The following is a 14,829-nucleotide window of genomic DNA, read 5'->3' as shown; positions in this document are numbered from 1 at the left end:
TCCAGCAGAAAAACAATATTGACAAATTTCTTTCTCTCTTTGCTTCCTACTTTATTGAATAGAAGAGGTAACAATAGCATCTGCTGCACTTGGCTGGAGCCTGGGAGGAGGAAATTGTGGATGATGAGCCTCCCAGGCATATGGCCACTAAAAAGCTCACGCTACAGCCATGGCACAGCCAGGATGGAGCTCCAATGGCGCAGCAGATACATAAGGCCGCCAGTCCACACCAGGGCTGGGCTGCCAAGCCAGCATGTGAAGTCATTTTTAGTGGCCTGAGTGGTTTTCACCATCACAGCTCCAGGCGTTACTGCAAAGCAAGAGGAGTTTATCTCTAACGTTCATTTCCTCTCCCTGTGGCATCCCTCTACCATTTTCTGCTGCCCCGGCCTTACTGACCACCTGGGTGCCCAACACATCCAGGCTGCTGCCCACCTACCCCTCAGCCTTCTTTCAATCGGCCGTGGTCTTAAAGATCTGTGACACTTAATTGGCTCTAATGCATCAAAATTACCTATTCTGACCATTTTAGTTTCAAACATAATGCGTCCCTGCTGTTATATAGGTGCTTTCTGCTTATTTTCCTAACTCAGCTAGAAAATGTTAAGGGACTCCTTAATCAAATTAACTGGACCAAAATTAAAAGGATTATAATGCAGTGGAAAATATATTGAACCAACAGTCAGAAGACTTGAGTCCAGCAAGAGTCAATGGGAAAGCGGTCAACCTCCTTGGGCCTCATTTTATTTTCTTATTTCTGAAACTAAAGAGATGGAGTAGAAAAGGGAAGGGGAGGTGGGGAGGTAGAGAGGAAGAAGGCAGAGAGAGAGAGAGAGAAGAGAGAGGAGAGGGGGAAGGAGGAGTTGTTTGGGAAACTTGAGATGTCCCTTCCAGGTCTAGGATTCACTGTGAATGAATCATATTCCTGGAATTTTTGAGTTTAAAAAGAAGCCTATCAACTCTATTAATTCCTAAATTACAGTAAGATGTGAAGAAAATATTTTTGAGACAGGATTAAATGGGACTAGAGTATAAATTTCTCCTTCCACAGATGTTGATATTTTAGAAAAAGAATCAGGTAGCAGTTATGAAACAAATGACATAGAATTTTCCTCTACTTTTTTAAAACCTATTTCATGTATCAACAACAATAAAAACCCTCTGTATTTTAGGGTGGGCCTGGGGTTTTGCTCCCTAGGAGGAGTATTTACTGTGGACTTAGCCAGGCTGGTAGGAATGGAGAGAAGAGCTCGTGTGTTCAGTAAATAAGGTTCATTGACATAGAACTCAGTGCTGGGAAAAATGAAGTCACACATCATTTGTTGCCTCTCCAGTCATGAGGTGGAGTCTGTTTCACTATCCCTTTGAATCTCGGCGGGCCCCTGCCTTGCTTTGAGCAAAAGAGTGTGGTGAAAGTGATGATGTGTGACTTCCAAGGTTTGGCCTCAAAAGGTCACAGAAGCTTCTCCTTTGATCCCCAGAACTCTGAGACCACCAGACCAGGATGCAAGGTCATGGGGAGTGGGACAGGCTAGCTTTCCCAGGCCTTCCAGCTGGCTGCAAAGGACAGCTCAGGAGGGGCCAGCAGAAGACCACTGCCTGGCCCCAAGTAACCCACAGAACTGTGAGAAATAACAGATTATGGTGGTTTTAAGCCAGTAAGTTTGGGTTGGTATTTGTAAGCAGTGGTGGCTAACTGATAGCTATACCCTCCACTTCAGAAAGGTCACCAATTCCTAAGGCACACAGCTGTAGCAGAAAAAGAAATGTGGTTACAATTTTTTTTTTTAAGATTCAATGCTCAAAACCAACCCAATCTGAGACAAATGAACAAAACCAGATAAAAGGGAAAAAAAACTTTCTCAGAAAGATCATAATTCTCAAAATCCTTTCCTTTCAGGTGTTAAAAGGAATTTGAGCAAGTAACTATTTAGCTTTTATTATCAGAATGAAAGAGCTACAGTTAACCCTGCCCCATCTCATCTTCTCCATTTAGATATATCATAAACCACAGACTCTACAAGAACCACTGTAGATCAATGAAAGTCTTAACCACTGACCCTCTCTTGTTGGACTGAAAGGTGAAGAAGGCCTTTTTTATTGGTGAGGTGGGAAAAGTATGCAGGGAGGTAGGATGGGGAAAGAGAGAAAAAGAGACTGCTCAAGCTCTTTGGAAGGCCAACAAAAATAAAATAAATGAAAAGTGTTTAATTATTTCACAAGAAACTTATCCTCAATAAAATCTTTGGTTTAAAAATAGAGTGTGCTGTCCCAGAAATACATACTCCCCCAAAAATTCAAGAGCAAGGGATTCTTAGGACCTTTATGTTTGGGCAGGGGTCTTGCATTATGACTCACTTGTCTTCCATACATCTAATCTTTCATCTTCGGCTTCCACTAGACATTGAAAAAGGGGACAGCCAAATAAATCATATGCCACTTAAAGGCATTCCTCGGGCTTATTGTTTTGAACTTCCAAAATGCTAGATGTCCATACCAAACATGAATATGAAGTAATGTTCCTGATACACTAGCAACAAAAGCCAGCACTTGTCAGTCCCAAAGATCATGGCCCTTAGAAGTAGCCATCTTGGGAGGCTGAAGATTTATTACTGCTGCATTAATTTGCTGCTGTGGTGCAAGTATTTTTGGAACTCCTTTTTGGCAGTAGAGTTAAGAGCCTGTCACCTGTTCTTTTGAATTCCCTAATGGTGGCACATCTTCGTCCTTGAAGGTGGATTATTTATTTATTTACTTTTTTAAGTGCCAAGAGACATGTAGAGCCAAACCTGGGTTTGTATGGTTGGTGGCCAAGGTAGGGGATATTGTTGGCTGATATTTCAAGTAACGAGCCTAGCTCACTGTACGCTCTAAAAAGTGATTCTTAAGGCAAGTCTCATAAAGAAATTCTCCCAATGTTTAAAATGAGGATGCCATTCAAAGAAGTGTTTTTAAGCTTTAAAACTTTGAGCTGGGCTATCTCATTTGATGCATACATTCCACACAATCAAAGATCAGTTTAGCTGACATATAGCAATGTTTCTCAACCAGGGGTGAATTTGCTCCCAACGGGACATTTGACAATGCTTGAGGGCATTTCTGATTGTCACAATCCTTGGGGCATGCTACTGGCATTGGGTGGACAGAGGCCAGGGATGTTGAGAAGCATCTTTCAATGCACAAGGCAGTCTCCCACAACAAAAATTTTATGACCCAAATGTCAATGGTGTTGAGGTTAAAAAGCTTGTCTTATAGTAACAATCTATTTTAACAAGATTTTTAAACTGCAGTGAAAAAATTACTACATGTAGTATTATGTGTTTTTAAAGTGTAAAATTTTAAAGCGTTAAATAGTCACCACTCACCTAGATTAATATATGCATATACACACACCCATACATTTTCTACTCTCCTAGCTTACAAACTACATAGAAGTCAAACCCACATTTCAGAAAAATGTGATAATGTTCATTGTCGTTTGATAGTAAGAGAACCAATTAAAATAAGCACATATTTTATGTGGGGCAAAACAATGATAACAAAAACGTCTATTAGTACAGACATTTATTGACTTCTCTCTATGTGGCAGGTACCTGTCTAATTATCACTTTACACATATCATCTTATTTGATCTTTATACACTAAACAGTGAGGGTCATACTATTATTATCCCCACCTTACTAATCAGGAAACTGAGGCTTAACAAGGCTAAATAAATTGCAGTGAACAGTGCAGCTGGGATTTGAACTCTAGTAAGCTGATTTCAAGTGATTTTCAATACTAACCACCATTTAATGCTGTCCCCAAAGGGGATTCTGGATCTGCTAAAAGCCATCTCTGTTGTGGGCTGGGGACAGTTCTGCTCTCATTTGTGTAACATAAATTGGGCAAAATAGAAAATGGCAGTATGGTGTAGACAAAGAGGAGAGGACCTTGAATCATAAAACATGGGTTCTCAGCCACACTTTCTACTTACTAGTTGGGTATGTGGTCTTCATCAAGTCACTTAACTTCTCAGAGTCTCAATTTCCTTATCTGTAGTGTGGAGATGGTAAGACTATACCCTTACTCTTTTTGTTGTAAAGATTAAATCAAATAGATGATGGAAAGATGCTCTGTCAATGGCCACTTATCTACACAAAAGTAACTTGGTTGCTATTCTTGGGCACGGGAAGGGAATGGAAAGGTGACAGTTTCCCAGGTGCCGCTTTCAGGGATTTTTGGGACCTACCCCTGATATCTGACACTAACATTAGTTGTTTCTTACAATATTGGTCTCACCTCTCCTCTACTGCCTTTATATCTATGTCTTTTCAAATAAATTTTCCATTTCATCAGGCAGCCAGAATACTCCCCCCAGTACCCCAAACACCTTCAGTGTGAGTTTTATATTTTACACCTACTGGAGTCATTATGCAATTCCTTTTAATGTTTTCTTTGGTTTCAATTACTCTTAAATTATTTCAGTGCATGTAAGGCATTTTTCACTTATAGACTGTGCCATCAAACCATTGAAGATCTGGCCTCCTGATTTATATCACCATGTTGTTTCATAAATTAAGAATTTGTTCTGCATGCACAATTATTAGTATATAATAAGAGAACCTATGCAATAGTTTCAATGAGGTATAATTATTTCTCCTCACCTTAAAATGTTTCCATAAATAAGGACACACTGCATATTCCACCCATTTTCTTATTAAAAGATGTTAGTATTTTTAACAGTCCAGTCTTTCATCTACAGAAGGCTAGCTTCTCTTATTAATTTATATATGAAAATGAATCCCAGGTTTAAGGAAAATATGGGTCTATGGTTTGTACTTGTCATTATCTCAAAACTATCACCTACTTTGGCAATACCTGTGGTCTTTGATCTAAAGAGATATTTGAACAGAACATTGGGGAAAATAAAGGATGGCATTTAGAATGAATGGTTAAAATGCATTAAACAATTTTCCATAGCACCCTTAGCTCTTTAGATCAAAGGTCTTTTATTTTTATGATCATATGCAATATTTTCCAAAAACCTTTTAACCTTGAAAAGGCTATTTTTGTCAATATTGGTTTGCTATTAGAAGTAAATGGTTATGTTGTAAATATGGTCTAAGTAGTTTTTTGGTTGTGCTTTCACCTATAAAGTAAAAAAGTATTATCAAGATTGAGTCTTATGAATCTAACCCCAAATTGTCATTTGATTTTTACCAGACCACCCTTAGTGGTTCATTGATGCTTCCAAAACATTATTGATCTACATCTAGCCCTCAGTTCCTTAGGGTCTTATTTTTTTTCAAGATTTCATTTATTTTTTGTGGGAATATGAGAGAGAGAGGAAGAGAGAGCACACAAGTGGTGAGGAGGGGCAGAGGGAGAGGGAGAAGCAGACTCCCTGCTGAGCAGGGAGCCTGACGTGGGCTCAATCCCAGGACCCCAGGATCATGACCTTTTTCTTTCTGCTTTTAAAGACTGGTTTAATTCTATGATTTATAAAAATTAAATATCCTTAGGAGGTCTATTTTACTCTTCTCAGAATCTTCTCATTTAGAAGACAGATTTAGAGGGTCTTGATCTATCCCTCCTTCATATTTATTCATAAATAAATTTCTCCTATGAAGATAAGGTATTCCCTTGGTCTTAAAAGGGGTTAACCATGACTCAGAGTTAAGTACCACGGGTCAAGGGTTTATAACTGACACACTGAAATTATGGCTTCATCCCAATTTATTCATTCTTAACAAAAAGCAAATTCAAATCAGTTGTCATATTCCTTTGGTACTAGTAAAATATAAACCACAAATTCTTCTATAGAACAACTTAAAGAATAGGGCTCAATAGGGAGAAAAGTGAACAAAACTTCGTTTTCTAAGAGGGAGAGTGAAACAATATGGGGAAATGTAACATATAACCTCTATGAAAATCTAAGCTTTATAAATAGCTTGAAAGTTCTGTCCCTTAGTTTCTTTCAAAATCAAATTTGTAAGGGAGGAGAAAAATACCACATGTCTCTATTCATGTACTGCATAGATATTTGTGAAGAGGTAAGGGCAAATATTCATCTGACAACCATTCTAGTCAACAAAGATACATTAAGGAGGTAAGTGTGAGGAATTAAGGTAGTCTCTGTAACAAGAAAAGTCAGAACTAGATACGATGATGAGTAAACAGGTCAAGGACTTTGAAATAGGGCCTAAATTTACCACCCCCCTGTGCTTAATGCTCCTCACAAATAAAACATACTGTTTTGTGAATTAAACGAGTGATCCTTTGAGTGCTTAGTGATACTTGGAAAATAGTGATGGCTCAGTAATGGGTAGCCACTGTGATTATTCTAAAATGATTAAGGGGTAAAAGAGATGCACATACTAACAATTACCTTTGATACAGAACAAGTGAAATAAAGGCTAGAATAGGGCCATGTGATGTGGAGGCAGAAAGAAGGGAGTGGGTCATTCTGACTGGGTCACCAGGATAGGCTTAAAAAGTGAAAAGCCCTCCCAGTGGTGGCCAAAGGTGGAGGTAGGACCAGCAAGTGATCTAAAGGCTGGCAAACTGCCTTGGTCCATAGGGACAGGCAGCCTAGGGCACACAGTGGCTATCACTAGAGGCATGAGCTCAGGAGGGTAAGCTGGTCTTCCTTGGTCTCTGCTTCTTCTTGTGTAAAATGGGAAAATTAGATTCCTACCTCTGAAGGTGATCTGTATATAAAAAACATTAACACATGTAAAACACTTAGAACGGGGCCTCTCCAGTTGAGAAGCAAGAGTATCTGCTGTCGATTAACAGTTCAGTACGTTTAACTATTATTGTGGCTAAAAAACAGGGATCTATGTCTATCTTTAATCATGAAATGGAGAGCGTGTGGAAAAGGACATAAAAGGATTGTAGAAAAAGGGACTCAGAAACAGGTATAAGAAAGATAAAGGCAATTTAAAACAATTAAATTCTCATAAGAAATACCACAATATAAAGAGAGAAAAATACAGTCTCATGTTAAACAAAAAAATAGTCCAGCCCTGAAATGATCTTCCTATTTCTATAAAAAATTCTAAAACACCACATGGAGTTCAGTTAACTTCAGAAAGCAATTATTGAGCAACTACTATGATGTACGAGCTGGGATACAAATGTGCATCATCCATCAGCCATGCTCTCTGGGATTTCAAGGCATATGTGATCTGTATGCACACAGTTAATATGCTAAGTGTGAACCTATTTTATAAGAGCTCAGAGAATACAGTGTTTAATTCTTTTTGCAGGAAGAGGAATGGGAAATGAGCTTAAAAGGATTTTCTAGAATTTCAACTCAGATGTTTATAGCATGAAGCAATCCCTATGAAAGGATGAGTTGAGCCGTGTGTAAAACAATAGGGTAAGAAAGGTTTGGAAAACTGGATACTGCATTCCAGTTTAAAGGTGTTCAAGTTCAAATTAAAAAAAAAATTACCATGGATGTCAACAAAACCATCTGAGGCCAGTTTGCAACCTTTGCAGTACACACGGCAAGTGCTGCTTGAGGTGGGTTAGGAAACAGGATTGAACATCGCAGGTGGAGAGAGAAACAGGTGAAATTCTAGAGTGTATAAATATCATTTACCAAGAGCCAGAGATGAAAGTACTTGGAATGTGTAGCTAGCAGTAAGTGACTACGAGAGTGAACAATGAGGCATGAGGGAGGCATCAACCTAGACTATAAAGGGCCAGGAACACAATGCCAAGTTCAAACTTCATCTTGACAGCATCAAGAAGCACCACATTAATTTCTATGTATCCTTAACAGTATCATCTTAAGAGTTCAATGGTTTCTCAGGTCTTCATGAACACAGATTTGTTATTATAAATGATTCTAACTCTTAGCAAATGAGAAAATGTTCTCTGTCACTGGGGAAAACTTGACAGAATTACCATGATGGAAAACATTTAAATTTTTAAAAATCTATTAGGCTAAATATTGCATATTTAGAAACATCTGTTTATTCATAGGATACATGGCTCAAGTCATATAGCTTATATCCAAGTTAATGTTGATTATTTTCTTTTGAGTGTAAATATATATATAGCTTTTAAAACTTACTCAATAATTAATATACTAATAATCTGACATTATTTCATACTTCTACATTCTATGCACTGTCCTAAGTGCTTTATCATTTCATATCATTTCATTTAATCTTCATGAAAGTCTTATTGTTATGAAAAGTGTTACCCCACTTATAGGTGAAGAAACACAGCTAGCAGATATGAAATAACCTGCCCAAAGGCACACAGCCCATAAGCAAACAATTCAGCATTTTACCCAGGCAGTCTCTCTCCAGCATGTGCACTCCTAATGCTGAGTTTATATGCTCTGTATGAATTGACTGATAGCTAGAGCTGGTCTTTCTTCCCAGGCCTGTAGAACCATTCTTCTAGGAATGTACTAGACCCTAGCCTGCTTGACTTTCCAAGGTCTTGTCTGTGATTACCACTAGGCTATCCTCCTAGCTCTTTCTTACTATTGACTGTTAGAATTTCTCTTCTTCGTAGTAGCTCTTTTTAGTCCTGGCACATTTATCACTAGACAGAACTATTGGAGGAACGTGACTCTTCTCTTTTCTGCCCCCTCCCCCCTCTGTTTGGTCTACTACCAGACTTCATTTAAAACCTCCTCCATTCTCACAGGATCTGTTTGGCAGAAGGCTTGGGTTTGAGTTTGTCACTACTTCTTCGTAACAGAGGAAAAAAAAGTCAAATCCATCATAGGAGAAATCACAACATGAAATACATTTTTACTCAATTCCAGAGTATTTGTGTGATAATTTACAACATGATCATGATTACCTGTCATTGATAACCCTCTGTGACTTCTCTATTGTGGCTTTCTGCAAAGTTTCTTCCTGCTTAGAGATGATTTCTAAACTAGCATTTCCCGGGTTCCACACAAGCAGTTGTTGTCTGCAATGACTTTTCTCTGACACTCCATCAGAAAAATCGTGCTCTGAAGTTTTAACACGCACTGTATCCAAGTCAATAATTCATGCTGATTTGCATGGTAACAGTGTGGACATGGCCTCTCCTAAATAAAAAGGCCAGGATTTCTCACAGACACGTGAGATAACCTATGGGTGAACACAGATCATTTCTCAGAGCTCAGTTTATGCTGGATCTTTCCCTCATTGTTTCAAGTCACTAATAAATTTCCTCTCTTTTCTGTTTAATACAAAACTTCTCCAGAGCCTCAGGCACAGCACTTCCAAATGTCAGCAACTATTAGCTCTGCACATTCATCTCTGTTTCCTTATTTCTCCGAAGTCGTCTGTATCTCTCAGAGGTGAGTCCAGGTGGCTTAACATAACACGGGGGTGTGCGGGCATAGGAGTGTATGTATTTTCTCAAAATAAAGCATTTGGCTCTATCTTATCCCTCTTACTTGCCTACAAACTTTTCTGGATCCAACCAAGTATCTAGTATAAAGCCTTCCTTACCCCTTGCTTATGATCAACAGAGGATAAATTGTGTTTTTAAATTATCAATCATTCCGTCAAGTTTCCCAGGTCCTCCACTTTATTTTTATTTATTTATTTTTTTATATAATAATATTTTTTTATTATATTATGTAAGTTACCATACAGTACATCCCTGGTTTTTGATGTAAAAGTTCGATGATTCATTAGTTGCGTATAACACCCAGTGCACCATGCAATACGTACCCTCCTTACTACCCATCACCAGCCTATCCCATTCCCCCACCCCCCTCCCCTCTGAAGTCCTCAGTTTGTTTCTCATAGTCCATAGTCTCTCGTGGTTCATTCCCCCTTCTGATTTCAACTTTAATTTACAGGAATGGAAAGCATATCTTGAGAAAGGGAACATGCTATATTTCGAACTGTAATGCAAACACAATATTTTGTGAAAACTTCCAAGCTAGGTTTCCTTAATTTCTATTCATATTTATATATATCTCAGTGCGTGTGTATGGGCTGGTGTATATACCTCTGTATGTGCGTGTCTGTGTGAACTGCACTTTTGCCATTAGGAATCTGAGGGCAACCTTCCTTTAGTGAGCCCAAGCTTCCTGTTTTCCTATCCTGCAGCCAAAATCCACCTGAAAACATTTCATGCACGATCATAATCAAGCTGAGCTGGTGCCAAGCACTGGGGCGGTGTGTGGGGAGGGGTGTCACCAGGCACAATGGCTCTTTGATGTGTGCAAAGAAATATGTATAACAGAGTATACAGACTGGTCAAACTAGTGCCTTCTGAAACCAACAGGCAGGAGGACCAGAAATCTGCTGTCATGATGCAAAAGAATTTTCTCAAATTAAAAAAAATAATTTCTAGGGTTTCAGAACCGTACAAAACACTGCAACATAGTTGTGTCAGGTCCAGAGGACCAAGTACTAGATTTTAAGACATGAGCCAGACTATATCTGGCTTCCTAGTTCTCAGTACTTGAACCAAACCCTGTGGCTGCTCTTCTGTTCTCCTCTTGATCCGACATACCTTTAAGAACATCAAACAGAATAAAGCAGGAGAGAGTGTTTTGGAATTTGTAAAATACTCTATAAATATAATGTGGTGTTATTAGTTTTTGTTGGGGAAAAATAGCTGGGAAAGAGAAATAAAACATCTCTTTGTTCGAAACCTGCCAGGCTGCTGTTTAACAATTACCACTGCAGCATGGGTTAGTCAGGTGAGTTTTATTGCTTTTATTCTGATCTATCTGTTGTCTCCATCTTTTTGTAAGAACAGACATCATTTCTAGGATCCAGGTATTATGCTCAAGTATAATATGGGATGTGAAAGAGTTATACTATTAAGTGATGATGAAGCAGTTTATGATGGATGCTTTCTTTCTATTTTTATATACTTACTCACTGCAATTTTACTTGGCGCAAGAAACCATATTCTCTCATATTTGAAGTACCCGGTTTACAAAGAACTATTATGGATTATATGAATTATACATTTATATAGTAATATATAGAATCTGACTAGGTATCTTTAGTAATATGTTAGTAATGATACTCGAGAGGAACTAAGGAACTGGTAAGAAATCAGTTAAATATTAAAAATGCATAAATACATATATAGTAGAATCTGAGTGGTGATATAAAGAATGTTAGTCAGAATTAAGTAAAAAAATAATAATAAATTATACAACCTTTGAAAAGAAAAACAGGCTCATTACCTCCAAGTACAGAAAATAAATTCTTCCAAAATACAGGTCATTATATTATAGTAAATAAAATTTTAAAACTCAAATTAGTATATTTTCTATATGTGACTTGATAATATTAATATGTAGAAGATATCTTTAAGCAATATGACACTCTCTCTAAACGTTTTTATATTTATAGTATTATTTTGTTCCGCAATTTTCTTTCCTATAAATAGTAAAAAGGTTGTATCAGCCCAGGCCACAAGACCTTGTCAAACAATTCATGTATGTATGGATGTATCTGTCATCTATCTTCTAAAGAATCTTCTTCACATAGATGAAACTTGAACCAAATCACAAGACTGATCCTTAATTTTATTCTGTTTCATACACTTATTGACATGTGCACACTTAATTTGGTGTGTATTTATTTATGCTTCAAAGAGAAAATAGCATGAGCCATAGCTGCTTATCGTCTCCAGAGGGGTATATTCATCTGTATCAAAACCTTTCTATGAATGTTAGTACAGGCCTCATTTGACCAAAATCCACCTGTATTATTTACAAAGAGATCTACTCTCCCAGAGAATCAAGAAGTTGGAAAGAGAATATCCAACGAGGAACAACTTAGCTGTTTCCTGGCAAGCCTTCTGACTACGAGCAAAACAAACGCTCTCAGCGGTTCTTACCTGCAGTGCACAACCATGGGGCCTGCATCAGGAGGGTTACAGGTTTTGACTCTCCGTAAGAAAGCTAGAAAAGGTGTCGGGTGTTCTGGAACGCCGTGGTCAGGCCAGGCAGTGAACTGGAATTGTCTTACTTCTCTCTTCTCGCTCGACCCATTCTGCGAAGTAGGAAGACTGGGTAAAATTCTGCGTTCCTAGCCTCGGGCGGTAATGATGAGTGGTAGCACCAAAGAGGTAACATGAAAATGTGTCCTAATTCCTCCCCTCCCCTAAGACCTGTGGGAAGACGCACTCTTGGGAGCTATTTGTAAACAACAACTGTCTGCTCAGGAAGATAACATTCTTAGGTGAGAAGCAAGACATGTTCCAGGTGTAACAATCAGGAGTGCGCCTGTTGTATTTTACGGAAAGAACTAGTTCTTCCTCATCTATTCATTTGCCGAAACTTCCGTTCAGAGCGAGAGTCCCGTATTTACTGATAAATTGCTGGACAAGGAGAAACATTGCTGAGCGATAATGGAAGAATTATTTCATTCTTCACCGTTGCCAGTGGAATCAAGATTTAAGTAAAGTCTTAAGATACTTGATTTCTCAAAAGACGCTTTCTTTAAATAATGGAAAGGGGAAACGGAGGGGAAAAAATAAAAGGCAAACCTTGTAAAGTGCAAATGTCCGCACACAGTACGTGGCCAGTTCCACCGTATCCAGCAGCGTGACTTGGACCAGCCCGTGAGTTTCAGTGCCTCTACTGGGCCAATACTGGTCACACTTCACCTGGAAGAAACAAGGGACACATTCAGGGCAGATGCTCATCAATTTCTCTATTAGCTTCATTCGGAGTTGCTGTTGAAGGAAAACAGCTTTTTTGCATTTCATTTTATGTTGATCTTTTTCTGGCATGCATTCTTGTTATCCCAATATATGTAAATTACTGCTCTGATGCCAATATAAACCACATTTTTCAAACTGGTAGGAATACTAAGCAGTAACAGATTCAATTTTCCTGGAGAAAAATAAATTGCAGATTGTTGCTGAGTAAAATAAAGAAAGAGGTATTTGAAACTTTAGAGCACTTGAAAAGAAAACACAAATTTGTTCTGGGATATATGTTATGAATTGCATCAGGAGGATTATGCTCGGCCATTTAAATGACATGGTGAGACAGTTAGTGCTCATCCATCAAGGTTTAAAAGGCACAAGCTAGTTCATCTTGAACTATCACAATTTCCAAATACACTTGTTTAAAGAAAAGTAGAAATAATTTGTGAATCTATCAAAGTATAATAAACAACACAGCATTGTAAAAAATACAAGATAAATGGTATTTGTATCCAAAACAAATTAAATTGGTAATGTGCAGCGGAAAAAGAGCTGTGTGTTCTTTAAAACCGGTCTCAGAGGGTCACACGCTAGTGCAAAGTTTAAATAATTTAAAATTCATTCATTTCAGATGAAAAATCTGTAATTTCTACGTGGAGTTGAACAAAAGCACATAAAAAGTATTCAAGCCAATTAGTTTAACATGCAACAGAAAAATAATTCCTAGTTTAGAATACGTTTCAAACTTACTATTACTATGGGTATTAAAAAGCATAATAAAAATGACAAACGCAGCACTATAATTTCTAGTAAGGTCATAGATAAGAATATATTTACCCTTTCTATCTCAGATTAAAAGAAAAGATGGGAGTAATTCTTAACTGAAATGCATTTCTCTAGGTAAAGAAATCTAGTACCGTTTTATATTAGAAATCACACCTTGTAGTTGAAAAAGAAAGATTTGAAAGTCATAATCTCTGGATTTAAACAAAAGCAATGAGGCATTATTATCATAGACACTAGAATTTTTTGGTCCAGTGAATAGAATTGCTAGATAATTATTTGCTTTTATGTTGAATATAAATATTAGTAGCATTCTGTGAATAATATTGTAATTTGCTCTTTCACAGATGTATCACGTGCTCCTCAAAGGACTGGGGCTCTTTCTATGCAGATTGTGGGGCTTCCAAAAAGGCAGAGGTTTCACTCTTATCCAATCTCCTAGACAACGAAAAGGAGAAAACCACTTCAACGTACAGTTATACAGTAAAGTGGAGATTGGATTTACATGGTTTGACTCTTGTGCCTTTATTTCAATGGTGAAACCATACAAACACCTATTTTATAAAAAACAAACAAAAGTGGTTCAAGTAAGATGGGTAATTTGTGTCTTAATAGGATTTTTAAAACATATTTACATGTTTTCTAGATGCATAATATATTCTTCTATGTTTATATTACTATGATATGTTCTACTTAAAGAACAATAACACAAGGGGAAGACAATTCTCTAGGGAGAATATTGATGTAGATGACCCTGACTGAGAACCTCTTATGTTCTCTGACCATCCATGAAAACCTAAGTTGTATATGGGTGGAATTAGCAGAGGGTACCACATGAATAGAGCCAACACTACTTAAGTAGCCATGATTCAGATTGAAAGAAAATCACAAAAATTCGTCAAAGGCTCTGATTTACACCATAAAATAGATGTCAAGTTGATGTCTTGCTGCAAAGGACAAAAGTAACTTTGGGGACCTCTTACTGCAACATTTGCGAGGATGTCAGCAATGCGTTGAGTTAAAAAATGAAGAGAGAAACCCAACTCATTATTTAATAGTTTCAGCTGGATGGCAACCCTTTCTAATCAAAATCAACAGATCAAATCCCACGGGAACAAATATTGCTATGACAGACACAAAAATGGCAGGTTAATGCAATGAAATGATCTATAAGGTCAGTACGATGCACTGAACCAAATTCAATGCAATTATATTTCAAAGCTGGGAATTGATTATCATCAGACCTTTTGGTGAGACAAGACAAAGGAAATGAAGGAAAGGACCATAAGCCTGCTTTTATGTGACCTCTGGAAAAGTCGTTTCATTATTTAGTGACTTTCCATCAACAACTCCACTCCATCCCTAAGACATAGCAAAAACTGAAGTTACACTAATTATTCTCATACT

General features: G+C 37.7%; 1 protein-coding gene across 15 annotated transcripts in view; it reads right to left on the bottom strand.

Moving 5' to 3' along the window:
* PTPRD (protein tyrosine phosphatase receptor type D) overlaps positions 1 to 14,829 on the bottom strand; it is a 2,182,843-nt gene that overhangs the window by 36,303 nt on the left and 2,131,711 nt on the right. For all 15 annotated transcript variants that reach the window (XM_087869643.1, XM_045780711.2, XM_087869649.1 and 12 more), the window contains 2 exons: positions 12,475 to 12,594; positions 11,824 to 11,978 (listed from right to left, as the gene is read on the bottom strand). In XM_087869643.1, coding sequence (XP_087725769.1) covers positions 11,824 to 11,978; positions 12,475 to 12,594 — 275 coding nt within the window. The remainder of the gene's footprint in view (positions 1 to 11,823; positions 11,979 to 12,474; positions 12,595 to 14,829) is intronic.

The sequence above is a fragment of the Ursus americanus genome, chromosome 18 (genome assembly GCF_024610735.1).
Source record: "Ursus americanus isolate L20-20 chromosome 18, mUrsAme1.1.p, whole genome shotgun sequence".
NCBI classification, from domain to species: domain Eukaryota; kingdom Metazoa; phylum Chordata; class Mammalia; order Carnivora; family Ursidae; genus Ursus; species Ursus americanus.
The sequence above is the reverse complement of the archived record's forward strand: the minus strand, read 5'-3'. Positions and strand labels throughout refer to the sequence as shown.